This window comes from Ceratosolen solmsi, unplaced genomic scaffold (genome assembly GCF_000503995.2).
Source record: "Ceratosolen solmsi marchali unplaced genomic scaffold, CerSol_1.0 scaffold11, whole genome shotgun sequence".
NCBI classification, from domain to species: domain Eukaryota; kingdom Metazoa; phylum Arthropoda; class Insecta; order Hymenoptera; family Agaonidae; genus Ceratosolen; species Ceratosolen solmsi.
The window spans coordinates 3,206,732-3,228,460 of record NW_011948416.1 but is presented as its reverse complement, the minus strand read 5'-3'; the positions used below and the strand labels follow the sequence as shown (position 1 = coordinate 3,228,460).

Here is a 21,729-nt window from a genome sequence, read left to right as displayed (position 1 = left end):
AGCAGTTGTCACGTTTCCTTGGATCAAAGTAAGATATTAAATAAAAAACGAACTTTCGTGCAAATTGAATTATACAACGTTCCCAAATTAAATGATGTTGTTGAGTATCAATATCAAATATTCGATGATTAGAGTACATAAGGCATGTGTTATGAAAACCACCACCTTATAAGATAAAAGGATTTTAAAATGTGTATGTTTCAAAATGTTTAATAGATCCAACGTTACCAACTGTTTGCACTCGTTTCACCTTCCCGCTGCTGCTACTGCCCATCACAAAATTAAAAAAAAAAACCATCCCTTGAAATTCAAATACGACGACTCACATTCAGAAGGCAAAGTACATGGAAATGGCTTCCACGTAATTCGATTTAAAAGCTTGAACTATTCTTGAGCCTACGAATGTCTCGTTAATACAGTAAGAAGGTCTTCCTACTTTATCGACGAGCGCATTCCCAAGGCCTGGGAGTTTATAAATAAAATAAGAGAGGCGCAACGTCGATGGACTTGACAACGACCAGTGCATCGGACTTCCTCTCTTTGCTTTAGCTCGCTTTATATTTCTCGGTTACGTCCCCTAAGAATTCTCACGCTCACTCCTCATCCTGCCGTTGTTTACGCTATTTACTATTGCATAGAGGATGGTAGAAAATGCCATGAATAGCCTGTGTAACCGTACATTTTAAAAAACTTCCTGCATTTCTTTCAAATATACTTCATTATTATTCGGGCTTTTGTGGTCCAATTATTTTACATGGACAATTAGTGGCCTATTCTTGCGGTCTTCGTTATGTAAGAGTCAAAAAGAAAATTGCAATCGGCTATGCCAATTCTGCCTAGTATTTATATAAATTATATATATTTTTTGTATAAGAAAGTAATTTGAATGAAATAATTTTAAAAGTTTTACAAAGTTTTTAAATAAAGTTTAACGGTAAACACAGTAGATTCGAACAATTTTTTAACCAAAGAAGCCTTTACAACTTAGCCAATGAAATTTAGAAACAATTATATTTATAATTTTTATTTATTCAATATCCTGTATTTTAAGTTTAATATACGAAAGATTTATTATAAGAATTATTCGAAATAGAAAATTCGTTTGATAGAAACAAAAATACGAGACAAGATTTTGTGCAAATTTAATACGAACATCCTTCTGATATAATTTATGTTTGTAATATATAATACACTGAATAAATGGTGCCTGATAATTCCTTTTGAAAACATTTGAAATCCAAACACACGCAAATTAGTATAAAACTATATTTTCCAATAAATATATTCGAATAAATTCGATGATTACGAATATGTATCTATTCAGTATGTTTTCAGGTATTATTCCATATTATCAAATAATAAATGAAATAAGCTTACATTTTACGTAATTTTGACAATATTATCTAATTATGTAAAACTACTTTGAAAATCTCCAGTATTTATTGATGCATTAACAATTTTAATCAAATATGTCGAATTCAATCATCAAAAAATTAAAAGTTTAATAAACGTGAAATAATGTTGAGTATTTTAAAATTATACAAAAAGAAGCATATTGCATTAAATTATAAATACATATTTGAAATGCAAATTGGAAAACTGATGAAATTAAAATTATTCTAAAAACTTTTCTAAAAACTACGTAAGATAAATTTTTTTAAATAAAATTTTACATCGAAATAGGCCAAAACTTTACCGAATAACTTAATCATCCATACAATATATTTACTCAACATTAAATATATTTAATTTAATTCTTAATTACTTAACAAGAAAAAACTACTAATGGAAAAGGTACAGAAATTAAGTATGATTAAAATTCTTTACCTGCCACCTTCCAAGTGAAACAATGTGAAGCTGAATATCCCGTATTCGTTCCAAAATATCTGTATTCTATAAATAATTTTACAAAAACGTTATTGCTATTAATTATTGTTCAATTATTTTATTTTATAATTTAGTAAGAAATATAGGGCACATGTATTTACTTACATTTGGATCATCTTTCAGCTTAACCACACAGATCTGAAACATCAAAAAGATATTACAAATTAGTAAAGAGAAAAAAAGGCGTAGATACACAATACTGTGAAATTTCACTTCAGAAAATATAAGAAAATGCTTAATAAATAAGATAAAATATCACTTTATCAATTCATGATAGGTACTAATACGAAATAAATCGTGTATTATAAAATAGAAAACTATTTCAAAAATTCTTCGTATAAAATCATTTAAAGCAATATAAAATATACAAGACAAATAACGTTATATTCATACAATTGAATTCCATTAATAGATACATGTACTCTATTCTTAAATATGGCCAACTAATTTATTTAAATATACAGTGTAAGATGTAAATAATTAATAAATATATCATTAATATATTAGGTACTTCTATGCGAAACTTTCAATGATAATAAAAAAAAAGTACTTTAATTAAATCTAATTAATGTATAAAATTATTTCCAGAATTTTGAAGGAATTTTCACGGACAAATGGTTAAATTTTCAACAACATCAAAAAAGATTTCTTCTGCTTTCATAATAAATTATTATATTAGAAATAGGAATTATTTTATAACAAAAATCAATTTTTAAGAAAACTTAATATAAAATCGAAGATAGATTCTTGATTTGCCACAAGAACCTCTCATACCGATGACAATTATTACCTAAAATGTATAGATTTTTTTCTGAAGCTTTTACAATTAATATATAAACTATTTTGTAATCTATAATCATAATATTGAAAATTTTTTAAAATCTAGAAAAAATATAAAGAATAAAGAAGAAAAAAGACATTATATCTGTTGTTAAAGCAATAAAGATGGAATTTTTTTGTTTGAAAAAAAAATAATAATAGGAGAGAGAAGCTGAAATATAATAGTCTAAAGTCAGCCATCTAATAGTTAGCCAAGAGATACGATAGTACTCAACGCTACTAGTGCTGGTATTCTAATTGATTTTTTACAATAGATTAAGCACTACTAGGCAGACTATAGATGTAGCAATAAATATGATTGTTTAATTTAAAAAAAAAAAAAAAAAAAAAAAAACGAATACAGATGCAACGAAACTAAATCTAATGTACTGATAACATTAACTATAAACAAACATTTATCTTAATATTTTAACCATTTAAAGTTAATAAGTTAATTTATTCAAACATTCAATCTTTTTCCAAAATAGTTTTCCTTCAACAAAAAGCATTACAGCATCTGACTATAAAATTTTCATTTGATTTCCTAGAAACAGTGATTATACTCACAAAATAGCATTGAATGATGAAATATTTTTAATTAATTGAGAATTTACATTTATAAATGTAAATTTATAATTGTAAATTTATAATAGAAATTTTTCAAATCAATTATAATACGAAAATCCTTTTAGTGATATAAAAAATGGTAAAAATGTTCATGTAGGTATGAACGATTATAAAGAATGAAATGACTTACAAAACGACAAACTTAACAATTCTACATTAGCCAAAGTACTTTCATTAATTTTTTAATATTTACATTCCATTCCTCAATATTCTACGCAGTCTTTTCTAATAAATTCTAAGGCAAAATAAAGATTTGATAATGAAACCCCTTCTAGTCATCACACGTAGCAATAAAGAGGAAATTTGCAAAAGAAACGTGGGCGTGTTGTCTCATTTGATTGCGCTCACGAGACGACAAAGAGTACTCTCGCTTTTATATTAACGTTACGTAAAGTCTAGAGCAACGTATAAACTGCAATCATATTAACGCATTCGTCAATTACGCACACTACAATAATAAATTATCGATACAAAAGGCGTGCAAACGCATGCGCATCTACAGCGAAGACGAGCCGAAAAAGTAAAAGAAAAGTAACGTCGCTTTGCGAGTTCTCTGTGCGGTCAACTAGATTTTCATTGCAGCTGGATTGAAAGTACACTCGAAATGCACGAGCTTTTATATTTCTTTGCTTTCTTGACTAATTTTATATGAATAATTTAAAGAGATATTTCATTCGTTATATTACACCTGCATATGTAATACTACAATATTAGAAATAAGGAAATATTTGAAATCTATCTCATAGTTGAAAAAACAACGTACACAGATGCATTTAACCAGAAAGGAAATATAACAGTTGTAATTTAACATTTTTCATATATTTTTAGCATTGCTTATATACATTGAAGAGTAAAACGTCTTTGAACGCAAAGAACATATTTGCAATGAAAATTAACTTATACTATAATTATTTGAATGACTTTGATGAGCTTTCACTATAATAACAATGTCAAAATTATGGATTCATTTATTTTAATTAAACATAAATAAACTAATATTACATGATCTTCAAATATTAAGTCAAAAAGTCAAAAACCATTGAGAAAATACATTGGTTTTAAAACAATTTCTTAAATGAAACAAAAAACTGTCCATTAAACTGATTTTTATATACTCCATTAAAATTTTTATATGGAAAATTATTTGTAATGTGTAATATCAACTCATTTAACATATCCTTAATAACAATATACACAAGATAATTATAATGAAATGAGTTCATTTTCTTTATTATTATCAAAAAATATTAATAATCAATGTTTACTGGATAATCACACTTTTGTAACCCAAACGAATTTTATATCATATTTTAATTAAGAAACAATTAATTATTTTAGATAAGCTGACGATAAAAGGTAAAACTTTGTAACAATAACCGTTGCCTGACTTAAGTAGGTCAGACAACAATTTTTACACCAAATTATTCATATCCAAACAGCCATGTACAATACCACAGACATTGATGCTACAAAAATATCAGTAAAATTCATAAACAACAGTTTTCTTTTAATAATTTTCTATGAATTAATTATAATAAATGATGATATCTTTTAAAAAATCGAACAAATAAGAAAAATTATCACAACTTACGAAATATAATATAAAATAAATGACCTAGATTCTTAGGATAGAAATATTGATAAAAATAAAACTAACTAATGCATTTTGTTTGAAATAAATTAATTCGTCTCGAAAAAATTTATATATTTTTATATTTAGAGTGTTTCAATTTAAATTTTTGTTAAGATCCTAGTGGGATTGGTTATGAGAGTGAGAGAATTCGTACATTATGTGGCAGGTATACGAGTTTCTTTATTTACCAAAGTAGAAGGGCAAGTTAGCTTCCCTCCGAGAGAGCAAAGTAGTCGTTGTGTGAGCCTTTTGCTAATATAATTTGTGACAATAAATATAAATTGTAATATATATATATATATATATATATATATATATATATAAGTATAATTAAGCATTATGTTTCAATTCTCCCTTTCGCTTTCTTCCTCTACATTCACGGCACCATAATTTTCAACATAAATTTCACATTTTTAATATTAAACTCTATATTATCGTCTAAATTTAAAAATATATCAATGAAAAAAATTATATTTGTAACACAAGTATTTATTTACCATAGTTATATGATATAAATAAAAGTTTTTCTTTGTGTATATAATAAAATTTTTACTTCCTTTTTTTCAGTTAATTAACGCTAATGAAAATGTTAAATCAACTTTATTGACTATCTTTTACAGTGATATTGTAGAACAATATTTTTTCAATGAAATAAATTTATTGTTATTACATACATTTATGGCCTCGAAGAGAGGTAAACTCCACGAAAGAACATTTATCAAAAGGCGAACACGTGCCCAATTCTTTTTAATTTCTTTCTTAACTAGTTAAGGCTGACAAATAAGATATGAAGATGAAGAAAACGAAGACGAATATCCATGAATAATGCGTGTGGCCAAAAGTCAAAATAAAGGACGAATTACGTTTACGAGAAAATCGTCTCATTTCATTACACAAAATTATACATGTATGATATTATTATATTATATTATATTATTATAATATAATATATTATATTATATTATTATATTATTATAATATAATATTACAATATAATACTACAATTATATTGGTAATAAAATATAAAAAGTAATAAAATTTTCTGTAACATTATCGAAGTACGTGATATAAGCATGAAAATCATATTTTTATGAATTTTACCCGTAGAAGCATATTCTAGTTCATTCGTTATAACTATAATATAGATACTTTCAAAAATATATTTACTTACATAAAAAAAAAAAAAAAAAACAATTTGTGGAAAGCAGAAACATTTCTAATGAAATGTTATTGTATTGCGGAATAACTAGCGTAAAGTTGCTTTCTATATCACGAATAACATGCACTTTGACGCAATTATTTTCCCTATTACACAACAATTAAAAGTTTTATAATTTGAAATTTTGTATTCATTTGTAAATGAAAAATTATTTTTTTAAACTTTTACAATACTTTTAATAATTTGTATAAATATCTTTAACAATTTTATTGTATTGATTTACAACATTTAGGAGTTTCATTTTATCTTTCTAACAAATTTAAAAATACCGAAAATCAAATATGCATACATTGTTCAAAATACAAAAATAAGTTTTTTAAAAAATTTGTTTAATTTTCAATACATTCAAGGAATTATTTAAACTAAATTCAATAAAATAAAGCTCAAATGGGCATACGTACTTTAAGTAACTTAGTATTCTGACATATACCTTCATATCTAATTCGCAATAGCATAAAAAACTAACTATTACAAATGCTGCATAATATTTTATAATTAATTAATTTAATTATACTAATTTTAATAAGATAATGATATCCAGTAATATCAATGCCTTATAAACGAATACTAATGTTCTAACATTATATTAATTAACGATTGCGCCTAATAAAATGAAATTAATAAAGCACTTTTATTAAAAAAGTAAATAATCTATGTATCAAAATTCTATTATAAGGAAACGAAAACTATATCAGCAATGGAAACGATCTTGCAATCAATCATTAATTCTTTTCGTCATTAATGCGCAAATGACCGTTAGTTGCTCACCAATTAGGTTATGGGATATGCATTGACCAATATAGCATGTCACTATGCCTACAGCCTTTCGATATTGAGGTTACAAATCTAATTTACATGGATAGATCGAATAGGATAAAGGAGAATCTGCAACGATGTGTAAAATCATAATCAATTTGTATATTGTTCGTAATAATCTTAAATTATATAAACTTAAATAAATTTAATTCTTAAAAATTTATGATAATGTTGAAACTTCACGTAAAATTCGTCTATTTTATTAAATTTTATAAAAATTATATATTAAATATGCATTATTTACATATCCATTACACGAATTTTATCCGTATAATAGTGACAGAAAAATGTTTAAATAATAATCAGATAATAGTTTTGTTTAATCACATTACCTTGAACGAAAATATGATAAGATTATAATTATTTTCATTTAGCTATTTCGCACTTGAATAATGTATAAAAATTGATTATTGTCTTTTTTATTGAATTTTGATAATTAGCTGCATGCTAAGCTTTGCGTTATATTAAAGAATATAGTAGGAAGAAAGTATTAAAGTGGGCAAAGGACTTTCATAATTCTCAATAAGTTCGTTTAACCACATACTAAAGTAGAAAATAGAGATGGTACTCTTTAAGCTTCTGGGAATTCGTTAATCTTTATGGGAAGTTTCGGGAATGAATTTTCCAAGTTTGAAACAGTAATTTTATAAAATATTCAAGTTGTACAACTTTTTGAAAGTTTAGATAACATAATAGAAGAATTTCTTTGCGAGAAATACTCTTACAATTTGCAATCCTGATTTCTGTTAAAATATAAACCTTCCAATAACTGAACAAAATACTTTATTCAAAGTAAGACCAAGATAATTTTACAGTTAATAACGATAATACTTTTTTAATGTTTACAATACATTGTGTGGAAATTAATATCAGACTTGTAATAAGATGCAAAACAATATATATATAATTATGATATATTCCCAACACATGAAATAATAGATACTCATTATTGTATCACGTCAATAAATCCAACAGCCTTTACAAAATATATTTGCCAGTATAACAAATATAAAACGTAGAAACGATTTCCAATAATATTCTTTTTTGCCCAATAACATTCTAAAAAACTAAAATTATACCCTTACGTACTCATTAGTCTCGAATGTACAGCATCCAAAATAAGAAAATAAATTATTAAAAAAATCAAAAGAATAATTCACTTTAGTACTATGTAATCAATAGCAGTTATTCCCATAAAAAAAAGAATTGAAGTATAAATTAAGTAGATTCAATTTAATTATAACAAAATGAAAATTCAATTAAAAACTCAATATCGACAAGAAATAAAACAAAATAATTAAACAACTATAAAAAATAAATAACAATAACAGATTATATAATAATAGTAATATTATATAGATAAACAGTAAAATTTTAGCAAATCCATGACCATTGTTTTCTTAAATAAGTCTTTCAGGTGCTTTATTACATAATAATTCTGTTGATTTCAAATATTATATTTAGTTTTGAATTTTAATGTAACTTCTTATTCGGTATTATTTGAATAGCTTAAACAAATGAAATTCTATTTTCAACTTATCTTTAATAAAACCCCATATATATTAATGTAAAATAAAAATTACAATTTCTTTTACCAATACGTAACAATTGTGCATAATTTTATTTAATTATTAATATAAAAAATTAATAACGCGTTGCCTTCTTACATTAGATACAAAGTTAGATGAAACGAGAGATAGAAAATCAAAAATACTTAAAATGTTCGTGTACACGGCGATCGAACATCTAAATCTCTTATACCTATCTTTAAAAGAATATCTGATCTATCAAAGAATATCGTTTATCCTATCTATTTTATCTGTACTTATATTTATATAATATAATTGATAATAAATAATTCAAACTAATTCCCAACAGTAATGTATACATATTAAAAATTCATAGAATGGAATATGAAAAATAAAAAATAATTGATCGACTGCATTCATTAAGCGATTCGGTAAAAAATATTATCTTGAAAAGTAACATTGATGTGTAATTTTTTAAATGATATTAGCAATATATGCTCGTTAAAATAACACTATTTAAAAGATAACAAGTTTTAATTTCAGATTTTAATTTAAATGTAAACTATTTCTCTAATTAATGTTACACTATATCAAGATTGCTTTGCTGATTATCCTTGATTTCTCTACTCGAGTTCGTAGCGATTAATACGCGAGTTCCAAAATTTGATGATCAGATCCTACATTGAAATAACATATATGATATAACTGCATCTTTGAATTACCAGCTGTTGTTTGGAGGTGAGCTGCTATAGTTACTGTTATATGTGTGTATATATATATATATATATATATATATATCCAATGAGCATTATTAAACTTCTAGAAAAGACAATAGCCTCAATTATCAGTGACTCACCCTAATACAGCATTACGAAAGAGATGAGAAACCTCCGGAAGTAACCCAATGTGCCCCAGAAATTGAACGTTCTTATATCCAAAAGTGTATTTCATTGGATTAATACAAAAGCTAATTTTTCATATAATACAAAAACTTGAAAAATCTCACATATTTCTCCGAGATTCAATAAAAACTTACATTTTCAAAAGTTACAATACTAGACATATTCAGGCTGTTATCCTTATTGTTTCTGACCTATTCGAAATGATTTAAGCAAATCAATTTTTGACACACTTATCTTTCAAATTTCTGAACATGCGAAATCAAAGACCAGTCAATAATGATAACATTGAATTACTAATATATAAATTGTAAATTTGATTCTGGTTAAGAAAATAGGTAGGCTTCTTATTTAGTTATTATAATTAATATCTTATTAATAATTCTCAAAAATTCTGAAAGAAACTGGTAATAGACTGGTGAAAGAAAATAGGGACTACGGTAACATATTTTGTTGTTATTCTATGTGGTGTACAGCTATGCACTCTTGGCATGTTGACGAACTTGAAGAAATCACATTATAGTGTCCTATTATGCACAAATTATCTGAGATTAACAAATTTCACGATATCAGTAAACTATATACGATTTCAATGAACAAAGTTGTCAACGGAGATATTGCTTAATCTTTATTTCGTTATCTTTTATCGTTTTATTTTATAAACTTGTGCTCGGGGGAGAATTTGTCGGAAATTTCGAGAAATCGTATTTCAATGATTCCATATCTGAAATAATGTTTGAACAGGACGATTAGTACTATTTGATAAAGAGTCACGATTAAGGACAAAAACACTTTCAAAAGAATTAAGCTATGGATCAAAGTATTTTGACAAGCAAGCTTAGAGTTCTCGCTTTGTCCCCTATCCAGTTAATTATCTTCGTAAGAAATTCGTGTAAATCTTGTAACTAAGCTCGTCATTTTACCATTTTCCCATGTGAAGGTAATTCATTCTGTATTGTATCTCTTTGAAATTCTGCGCATATATTGATGGACGGAGAAATTGGTATCATTTGTTATTTTCTTTCTTTTAACCTAAACGTGTCTTCAATTTTTGTTTTGTTTTTCTTGTTATTGGAAACGCGAATGTAAGAGCTGATAATGTTTTCTCTATTTAAAAATTATTTCATTCTACCTCCCCTTACTAGACTCGTCAATAAGTCTACCACTCAATGTTAATATGCGCATTGGGAGAGGTAAGTATCAATATCTTAAGTAATAATCAATCTCCTTACATTTTCGTTTCTATTCATTTTTTAAACGAACATTAGTAAAAATTAATTCTTATATATTCGCTAAATTGGAAATCTCTGTCTTATCGTAACTATAGTTATTACTTAGCCAAAGTAAAATCCTGAGCAAATACAATAGTATAAGACATAAAATATAAGATATCTTATGAATGTGTACTCGCTTCATTGAAGCAATTCACTGTACTGCTTATTATGTGCAAGTATTGTATGTTTTTTTTTTTTTTTTTGTGGAACATCATTAATATTTGAGTGTTTTCATGAAAATAGAAAATTTTATACGATTTTATTGAAATATGGTAAAGGCACTTTTAGAGCTGGATCTTACAAACAAAAATATAAAAAAGGGCAAAAAACATCTAAAAAGAAAGGATTGGTGAATCTAATATATTGAGAATAAAACGCTGAAATCTCGTTTCCATATCCTGCTATGGAACATTGAAAAAATATTATCATTAAATTTGATGTATACATTTTTGCTGTTTCGTTAGTAAAGAGAAATTATACAATTTTACGTCTGAAATCCTGACATTCAAAATTTTTTTCTTATTGTTTTTTTTTTCATTTTTAAGTTAAAAATCGGTGTAAAGATTGGATTTATTAACAGTACATTAACAGCTGTAGTCAAACAATAATTAATGCTGGAAGTACTAAACAGCTTATCAAGACTTAATAATTATACAAAAAATTTATATTAATAATTTTTAATATGTAATACTTTCTACAAATGTTGAAAAATAATAATTACGTGATACAATGGATCTTTCACATGGAAAATTTCAAATTAAACTTATAAAAAAATTGTTATAGAAGAATAAATTCTTCAACAAATAAGCTATAAAACGTAATACAAATTTCATTACGAACAAAATAACAGAAAAAATTTTTTAACAATATTTAATGACAATTATAATTTAAATATTTACATAGTAATAATACAGAGCGAAATAGAGATAGAGAGAGATGAGAAAGATGAGAAAGAAAGAAAGAATCAAAGTTATTAGAATTCACTGGAAAAATTAACCGAATGATATAGTGATCGTTCAAAGGCTATTACGTACGTCTTCATTCAATATTCCTTTCCGATTATTTGACAATAAAAATCTTTTAGGCGATTTTTTGATACATTGTTTTTACATAAAAAAACAATGCATTGTTGTTTTTATAAAAAGTTTCACATTTTGTCATTACATTTTATTTGTACATAGATTTAACATACCAGCACTAATATAATACTATATAAGACTATGTTTTTGAAGAAATATTATTGAGATTCATAAAAAGTTTTAATAGTAAAATATTATTTAATAAATAATTTAGTTGCTAATTATTATGTTCAACTGGTTATTAAATAACATATTTTACGCTATAATTGATGATGCATAAAAGAAAAAAGATAGTTGATATGAAACGAAATTTTGATTATACTTATAAAAAACATAAACATTTAACAATTACAATTGTCATTGGTATTAAGTATAGATTAAAGAATAGTTTTTTATGTAGATTCTTTTATTTGACATTATTATTGTAATTATAAGGTATGAAAGTATTTATATCAACTAATACGTTACATTGAAATATACCAGTATGTATACAATTAATGTTAATATCTTATTATAATTAATAAAACTAAAAAAAAAAATCTTTTTAAACGTAGAACAAAATGTTTTAAAGATTGGTAAATTATATTACATTTTCAGTATCGTTATACTTATATATTATCAGAAGAAAAATTCAAATTACCTCATATAAAAATTATGCAAATTAAACAAAATTTGTACTTGCAAATTAGTAATCATGAATGCATACATCACTTTCGAAATTGAATGAAAATATATTATAATTTATTTGTAAATGTACTATTAATTGCATGAAAACTTGATTGCGCATAATGAATTATTATATTATTATATTTCTTTGTTTTACAAAATGAAAAGTTCCAGGAAAATTATGTTTGTACTTATATTGTATTAAAATTAAAAATACTTTTTTATCATATCCTTGACTTATGGTTCAAATATTACTATAATCTAAAATCTTATTAAATGAATTATTAATATTACAAAAGAATTTAACAATAAATTTACAAGTCAGATCATTATATTGGAAGAAAATTTTTTATAAAATTATTATTATTCAATTATACTAACAATTTATGCTATTACTTACGAAATTTAAAGATTTAATAGACAACATTAAGAGTAAGTAGTTTGAAATCATGAAGTTACATCAATTGTTTTTTTAATTTCATATTCGTAAAATATTACTTCTTAGACTACCAGTCAATAATTAATTTAAGCATTCTGATAATATTTTACTAAAATAATTTAATTTTAAATTTATAAGTAAATTTATAAATAATTTTAAAATTATTTAAGTATCTTGTAATTTTGTATATTATATGCCATGATATGTTACTGCATTCCTATATATCAAAGCTATTTTTAAAAGCAAAAGACCATGTACTATCAAATAAAGTAAAAAAATAATATATAAATTCATGTGAAAAATAATCTAAAAAATAATGGAATAATTTATGAAATATAAATATTTTAATATAAATTAAACATAATGTTATATACATTATATACTAATTTATATAATGTGATACAATCAATATTCGACATATATGCAACTATAGCATGAAAATCAATTAAAAAATCTAAACAAAAGAGCTCAAATTTCTATGAAACTTAATAGGAATTAAACGTTCGAAATTCACTCCAAGGCTAAACTACATTTCCCGAGAAAATAATAGAATTTTCAACGCTACGTTAGGGTGGGGCTTATCAACTCACCGGCGCCAAGTTGTGCGCCGCCTTTGCACCCTCGATGCAGCTGCAAACCCCCGAGTTTTTCCTGCGTCCGCGATTTATCTTCCGTATACGAAGTGAAATTTTTTCCTTCTACTCGCACCCAGTCCATATTTGAAAAATGAAAGGATTTACAAGCAGGACACTTTCTTATTTAAAATTGATCTTACGCTTTCGGTATTCGACAATGCTGCTGAGCCTAAAAAATCTTAGGGTGCGGATAGACGAAGGATATTTGTGTTTAGCGTAGAGCGAATTACATTTCGAGTAAGGGCGTGGCGATAATGGAAAAATTCATTTACTCCCATTATAAAACAGACTTTGTTAATAGATTATTCTCTATTATGCATAAACAAAATTTGAAATAATCTTTACTCAATATATCACTATCTTTTATAGTTTTCTCCTTCAATTGTTGTAATACATTATATATATATATATATATATATGTTTTTTTGATAATTTAATTCTACAATAATAAGGCTAAAATTTATTTGGGCACAAATGTTTTTATAAAGTATTTACTACGAGAGTTATAATTTGTCTTTTTAAATACATACAAGAAGAAATCAAATTATAAATATAAATTTCACTATAAAATAACAAATGATGCAGAATTACTGAGATTGCTATATACTCAATGGATTTAATTAAATTGTAAATTTGTATTTAAAATTCATTTGTCCGTGTGATAAATTTCAATAATAGTCAAATTCACATAAATTTAAATAATATAAAACAACAGAAATAAGTAGAACATTTAATGCATATTGTATTTCATTAAAGAAAATTTTTTTAATAATATGTTTGATTCAATAATTTGATGGAAATCATATTTATGCTTCACAGCACTATAATCCTTAACAAATTATGAGCTTATTTAGTATAAATAAAATATAACTAGATAAAGAATAAAAGAATATTTTACAATAGGATAAATAGTATCGTATGCCAATTTAATATTTTAATATTATTTAGTTAATTAATAGTTAGTTACACTTCAATAAATATACTGAACTTGAATATACTGCAAATGCATGTCACTATAGATCGCACAAGATAACAATTCCTTTCATGATTTGCATTATTTTACTTTTCACGTACAAGATCAATTACAATTTTATAATAAAATATAAATACTCTACAATTGTACAAATAATTTATATTCATATAAAAATACAAGTATATAAATTAATACGAGCATAAAAATTAATGTTTCAGAACATTATTATTCGGAATATCTATTATAGGTTATGTATTGAAAATGTATTTACATTCATTATAATATTTATGCCTTTGGAGAGAGAATTATAAATTTAAAAATTTTTTTTTTAATTCGGTAATATTATTATGCAAAAAACCTAATCGTCATATACCCAAACTATAGAACTATAATATTCTTCCTACTAAAAAATAAAATTATTGTACAATTTTTTCATTAAACTAAAAGGAAATAAATATATTAAAGATAAATTATATTTACATATACTGCAATATTTTTCAATGCTTGTATAAGTCTTAGCAAAAATACATGATTTAAAAACAATGAAAATAGTAATTGCATTTGTGTATTTTAATTTTAATACGAATACGTAATATTTTTATGATTATACTGTATCTACATTTTATTATAAAATGTATTATACTTAATAAAGTAAAGCAATAAATTTATTATCATCAAAATTTATGTCTATTGACAGAAGATATACCCAAATACATACACAGAGCAGCACAAATTTTCTTCTTTTCATCAAAAATAATTCTTGAAAAAGATTTTCACAGGCGAATATAGAAAATATTACAAATATAGAAAGATTTTTGTTTGTTTATAAAATCTGTTAGTAAATAAGCATCTAAAATCAAAAGCATAAACACTATTTTTTGAATACCTGTCATCTATCTTAATGGGCTTCTATTAATATGAGGTAATTTTATGTATAAATTCTTTTATACCTTTGGCATTAAAATAATGGAATGTTTACTTTCAATATTTTCAAAATAAATTAAAAAATCAGAATTTACTTTTGAAAATTATTACAATACTTGTAAATAATATTGTAAATAATTTATATAAGAAAAATATTTTTTATTTCTTGTAGCTTCAGGTAATATTATTATATTATATATAGTTTATTAGATCTTTAAATCGTTTAAATACCTAATTTGATTACTCAAATTTAAGTGATTCAATTTAATCCAACATATTTTTAATATGAAAATTTGTTATTTGAAGTATTACAAAATATATTCACAACTTCGTCATAAATATGAAATTGATTTATTCAAAACATTTACTTAAGTATTGCATTTTACATTGTGCGTACAAATTAATTTATCTAGAATTATAATATATATTCATAATTTTAGAAAAAAATTTTTAACAATTAACTTGGTCTTATTATATCATATTTTATTGTATTTATCAATACAATATTATATAATTTGTAGGAAAATGTTAATACATTTAAATTCTGAGAAGTAGCGAAATAAACGTAATCGGATGGTCTAATGAAAAGTTATAGCTTTATTCGACAAATTTTTAATCTTTTTAAGAATATGTAATTGTTAAGTGTAGTACAATTTGGTATATGAAAATATGACCCTTTTAAACAAGGTATTAGGATAAATATGTTTTCGATATAGATATAATTATATGTGTTAACTTTTTTATCAAAATATGAGCTCCCTTCCTTGTTCTCTCTCTCTCTCTCTCTGTCTCTGTCTCTCTCTCTATCTCTCTCTCTCTCTCTCGCTGTTTCTCTAATTAATCAAGAAAACTATTCAACATTGAATGTCAAAATATTTTGAATTGTTTTTTATGTTTGTTAACTATTCAAAAATTTTACAAAAATATAATTAAAAACACCTTATTCCTATTAAATTTTTTAAAGTTTCAAAAAGAATAAAAAAAAATGCTCATCAAAAGGAATTAAGTCTAATCAACATTATTTGTAGTTAAAAAAAAAATATAGTACAAGAAATTACATTTATTTATAATACAAATTAATTAAAGTTAAAATATTCTAAATAGCATTGTTATGAATACACATCGATAGTCATTTTGCAATCTGTGTATCAACTTTAAAATTACTGTATTAATTTAGTTTATATTATAGTTTATATATAATATTAGTCTATAATTGATATTATGCTCAAGTAAATATAACTTTGTAATTTTGTAGTGCATAAATCCATATATCAAAATAAAATGTAAGAAAAATTTTATTTTAATTGCATACTAAATGTATCTTCAAAAAATTTAATAAAAACTATGTTTTTTCAATTACCAAAAATTTATACAAAAATGGTTTTATAATTATCTATAGAGTTACGGTTCGGTTCAACAATCACAGCACTTGATCGCAATAAATGACAAAAGATCTTAAACTTGTGTTGTTTTCTGCTAAATTGAAAATAAATATTAGCTTAAACTGAGAGTCAAGCTCTTGAAAATGCGCAAAAATTACACTATCTTCGTAGAAACTAACTAAAATATCTAACAATTAAATTATTAATAAACAACCAATATAAAAAAATATATATATATATCTATTTTATTACGCAAGATAATATGGAAAAAAATGTTTAATTTATATATTTTCAATACTTAGAAGTAAATTAAGCAATTTTATTATAAAAAGTAGGTGTGACAGGAGAAGTACTAGAAATATGCTAATTATATATGATTAATTAAACTAATACGTCAAATATAATTGATGATAATGTATATTTAATAATACATTAATGCATAAATCTTATCTTTAAATTGAAGATATTTAAAACAGGAACGTCAAACGGTGTACTGCATTGAATTCATTTATCAGAAACCACTTACTGTGAACCTCAGTAATTAACAATTAATTAACAATAATTAATAATTACATAAAAATAGGATAATTATCAAAATCATATATATATATTATTTTACGTCGTCTAAAATAATGTATTAGTAATAAGAAATTTAAACGTTATTTCAAATGCTATTAGTTGAAAAATATTATAGTTAGATTTAGATGAACGCTTACAATTAAATTTGATATACGTACTTATCATAAAAATTAATTTTTTATTTAGCTATTTTCCTTAACTCAAACTATCATATTATTAATAACAACTATTTATACTCTCCTACGGACGTTTACACAATAATGTCCTCCTTGTTCTAAGCTCGGTTAGAGAATATAATTAATGACGATTCTAAATATATTCTAAACTACAATTGCTATTTAATGACCAGTCGGTACGGCAGAGAGCGTAACGAAGGTTGGTATCCTATATCCCCTTTACATTACTATCACTATAATGACTATTTTTTATAATTATTGAACAATAAACTTTATTATACTATTTCCATTATATTTATCTTAATATAAATTTATGTTATTTTAAATTAAGCTACTTTATTTGCAATAAACTAAGATTTTTCAAAATGCAATAAATAAATAAATACGAAAAGGCCACAAGTAACCGTTGAATAAAAAATCTATCGGAAAATCTAGAAAAATCGATTGAAAATTTACCATGTATTGTACCGATAATTAAATATTTGTAAGAACATTTAAAGCGCCTGCACGCGGACAACCTTGTCAGACATTGATTTCTTATAACTAGCATAAACGATTAAGCCAATAGGTTTTTAATTTGACTGCCCAGTCTTAAATGCCATTAAATTTCTTTTAACAATTTATTGTAACAATTTATAAATATTAAGCATTGATTTTAAATTAAAATAAAATATAAAATAATATTTCCCACATGAATTATTTTTCTTTCAACAGTAATATATAGTAATAGTGAATTCTTATATATATATATATATATATATATATATATATATATATATATATATATATATATATGTAAATTTTTAAATAAATTAACAATGAATGCGTATTGGTTAGTAGAATGAAATTTTATTTCATAAAATATTAAATTAATTATTTAAATTTTAAGATAGCACTAGATATATTGAACAGCTTGTACAAATACACTTGGAAGTACTAAATATTAATATATATATTTATAAATCGACTACTTTGCATTAATACTTACATCAAATTATTCATGTTTCTAGTATGAAAAATATATGTCAATTTTCATATTTAAAATAGTTTTGAAAAATTGATGAATATATAAACTTGCAGGACGTCAATCCTAAAAGATAGTATGCAATTTATATGATAAAAATACAATATACATAAAAGAATCGTATATTAATTAGAATATCTTTTAACTTGAAAATATATTTTAGTAATGTAAATAAAATTAAAAGCTCATAAAATGTTTACTTTCTATTAAATTAAATTTGAGAATTTTTGTACTAATTAAAACTTTTGAATATTTACTCTATATATAAAATGCAATTTAAAATGAAAAATATTTATTGTTACATATTTAAATTTTCGTATATTTTAAACATTTTTTAGTTTTATGAGTAACTATATTGTTGTCGACAATTTACAATTTCATCTTGAGAACAATGTTTCACTAGATCATAAAAACTTTAGATACATCCTTTTACATAACCCCATTTCACAAATGATACGTTCACGTGCAGCTTCAATTTCTAAGTGATAAAATTTTAGACATTTACCAAAGACATTGTTTATTATTAAAAAAATTAATTGACTTTTACATTAAACGTTCTTATCTGACAATAACAATAATTATATATATATATATATATATATATATATATGAATTATGGATGGAGTTATAAATTCATACATTTTAAGAGATACTAATCTATCCATAATGCATATGTAAATATAAAATTTCATTAGTAACAAAAAATTAGGCAGGCAACTCATAATACTTTAAAATTTAATATTTTCATTTTTATTTCACTTTAGGATAGATAATTATTATAGAATCACAAATTTTATAATAAAATACTATTTTATGTTTATTACGTTAATTCACGCATTCGAAATTAAAATTTCACGAAGAAAGGCACTAGTTTAATATTTAAGTATAGCATAATAACTCTCTAAATGTGATAAAAATATATTAATCAACGTTAAAAACCTTTCTTGTTGCTTTTCAATTTAAAAAGTATACGCTAATACTTATTATGAAAATTGATACAACTATAAATATTTCAAATTAAAACTTTTGCAATTTAATCTTAGTTCAAGATATAAAAACTTGTTTACGTATTTTTCATTTAAAGATTTGAAATAGGAATTTAACAAATTTTGTCACCAATTAAAGATCGCAATGCATGCCTAACCTCTTTTTTAAATTAAAATTTAATGAAAATATGTAAAAGCAAATTATAAAATAATTAATATGAAATATATATATATATATATATTTAATACTAGTTTTAATAAAATTCAATAGAAACTTAAATGAGAATTTAATTGACAAAAAAATGGCGTTAACTGACACTTGAATTCAGAAGTGATGTAAATTGAACATCGATAGATTAAAATCTTTTTCTTGCGCATTTTGTTGTGTGTCAAAATTATCAAGCTTTTCAAATATAAAATAAATATAAAATATCTATGTATTATTGTGTAATAGTATTTTCGATTTATCAATGACTGATTTGCTATATAAACAAGTGACTTATTAATTATTAAAATGTCGTAAAAGATCGAAAACTTTCGGTTCCCTTCTTTTAAAGGACTTCAATATCAACGTCGAGAAAATATTAACAATCAATAACGCAAACACGATTGAAACCCTAAAAAGCCAGGAGTTTTAATGAAAAACATCGTGAAAGCCTAGAAAAAAGTTATAGCCATTACATAAAATGAAAGATCTTTAGAAAACGTCCAGTAGGTTGTATATGCTCCTCGTGTATTAAATTGCTTCTCCATTCAAACTAATAATAACTGTAATCTCAATTTTAAAGTAAAAAAATGATAACGCATCATCATATTGAGATTTGTGGAACCATACAAACTGCTGAAAACTATGTGCACGTTTAATATTGACATAAAGAATACTTCGTTACAAGGCAAAGTAGTGTCCAGAATAAGTTAATATACGTCGGTCTTAAAAAAAAATTGTATAAAAAATTTTTATGTACGGATGGAAAAGCGAGTCCTCGGCAATCCAATCACGTTATAAGTAAATTGCTGACCAAGCGTCAAGTAAGGGACAAAAGGACAACGCATCCGAAAGAGGACGAAAATTACGAAGATTCAGCGCGTCCTGACCCATATACGCTTTCGAATTGCCACTCTAATTTCCTTGAGGCGCCTAAGAAGTCTCCCTCCCCTCCACTCTACTCACCGATCGAAGCATCATTCGAATAACGATAGGACTGATATATTGGAATAGAAGAAAATTTTCACTCCGCTTGTAATGACTCTATGAGGTTATGTCCTGCGAAAGCAATCCTGTTTACCAATGAAAATAAAGTAATTTAGATATTCGGTGTAATGATGAGTAAACGTCTTCTAAGAATGACACATACATCTTATTATTGAGCGATGCGGTTGGTAATGCATTGTCCGTTGGGATTAATAAGAAATTATATATATATATATATATATATATATATATATTGACGAACATTTTATGGTATAAAAATTAAGACGTCGAATCTAATTGGACAAGGCAGATGTAATTTTCTTTTAATAAATGAATAGTTAATGCGAATCAAATTTGTTTTACGTTGCTTGAATACATTAGCAAAGGAGAAAGCCGTTACAGATATTTTGCAATGGAACATAAAGTGCGCGTTACCTCGTAAATAAATATCGTAATTCGTAGATTTCGAACATTTTTGAAACTGGTGTATCGGAGGCCAAGCTCATGCGTTTTGTTGCGTTACAATGTTGCCAAGTTATACGCTCCTCTCGATTTCAATATTATAACCTTAAATTTACATGTATTTTAAAATACAACTATAAGATTAAACAGGAAGGAAACATTCGTTATCTATTCATTGCTTAGAAACGTTGGATAAAAAGAGAGCTTATAATACTCGCATATGTAAAATTAATTGCCCAAACTTTAATATTTTCAATATATAAAGACGTAATTTACGGGCAGGACTTGTTACCTCTCCGTTGATAAATATTTTTTCATAACTTATTTTAAAATTCATTTTACACGCGCATCATTAACATTGGTAGTAATTTGAAACTTGCTGAAAAAAATAATCGACGAGTTTCATTAAAAATAAGCTTCTCTAATTATTGACTTCTCTGATTATTAGTATGCAATGCAAACGTAATTGGATGAATTTACGCTGATATTACTGAAAGAGCAATAAAATA

General features: G+C 24.4%; 1 protein-coding gene across 1 annotated transcript in view; it reads right to left on the bottom strand.

Moving 5' to 3' along the window:
* Positions 1-21,729, bottom strand: part of LOC105359453 (uncharacterized) — a 114,186-nt gene that overhangs the window by 84,448 nt on the left and 8,009 nt on the right. Inside the window, exons 2-3 of the mRNA XM_011496067.1 lie at positions 1,993-2,025; positions 1,828-1,893 (exon numbers count right to left, since the gene is read on the bottom strand). Of these exons, the coding sequence (XP_011494369.1) occupies positions 1,828-1,893; positions 1,993-2,025 (99 nt within the window). The remainder of the gene's footprint in view (positions 1-1,827; positions 1,894-1,992; positions 2,026-21,729) is intronic.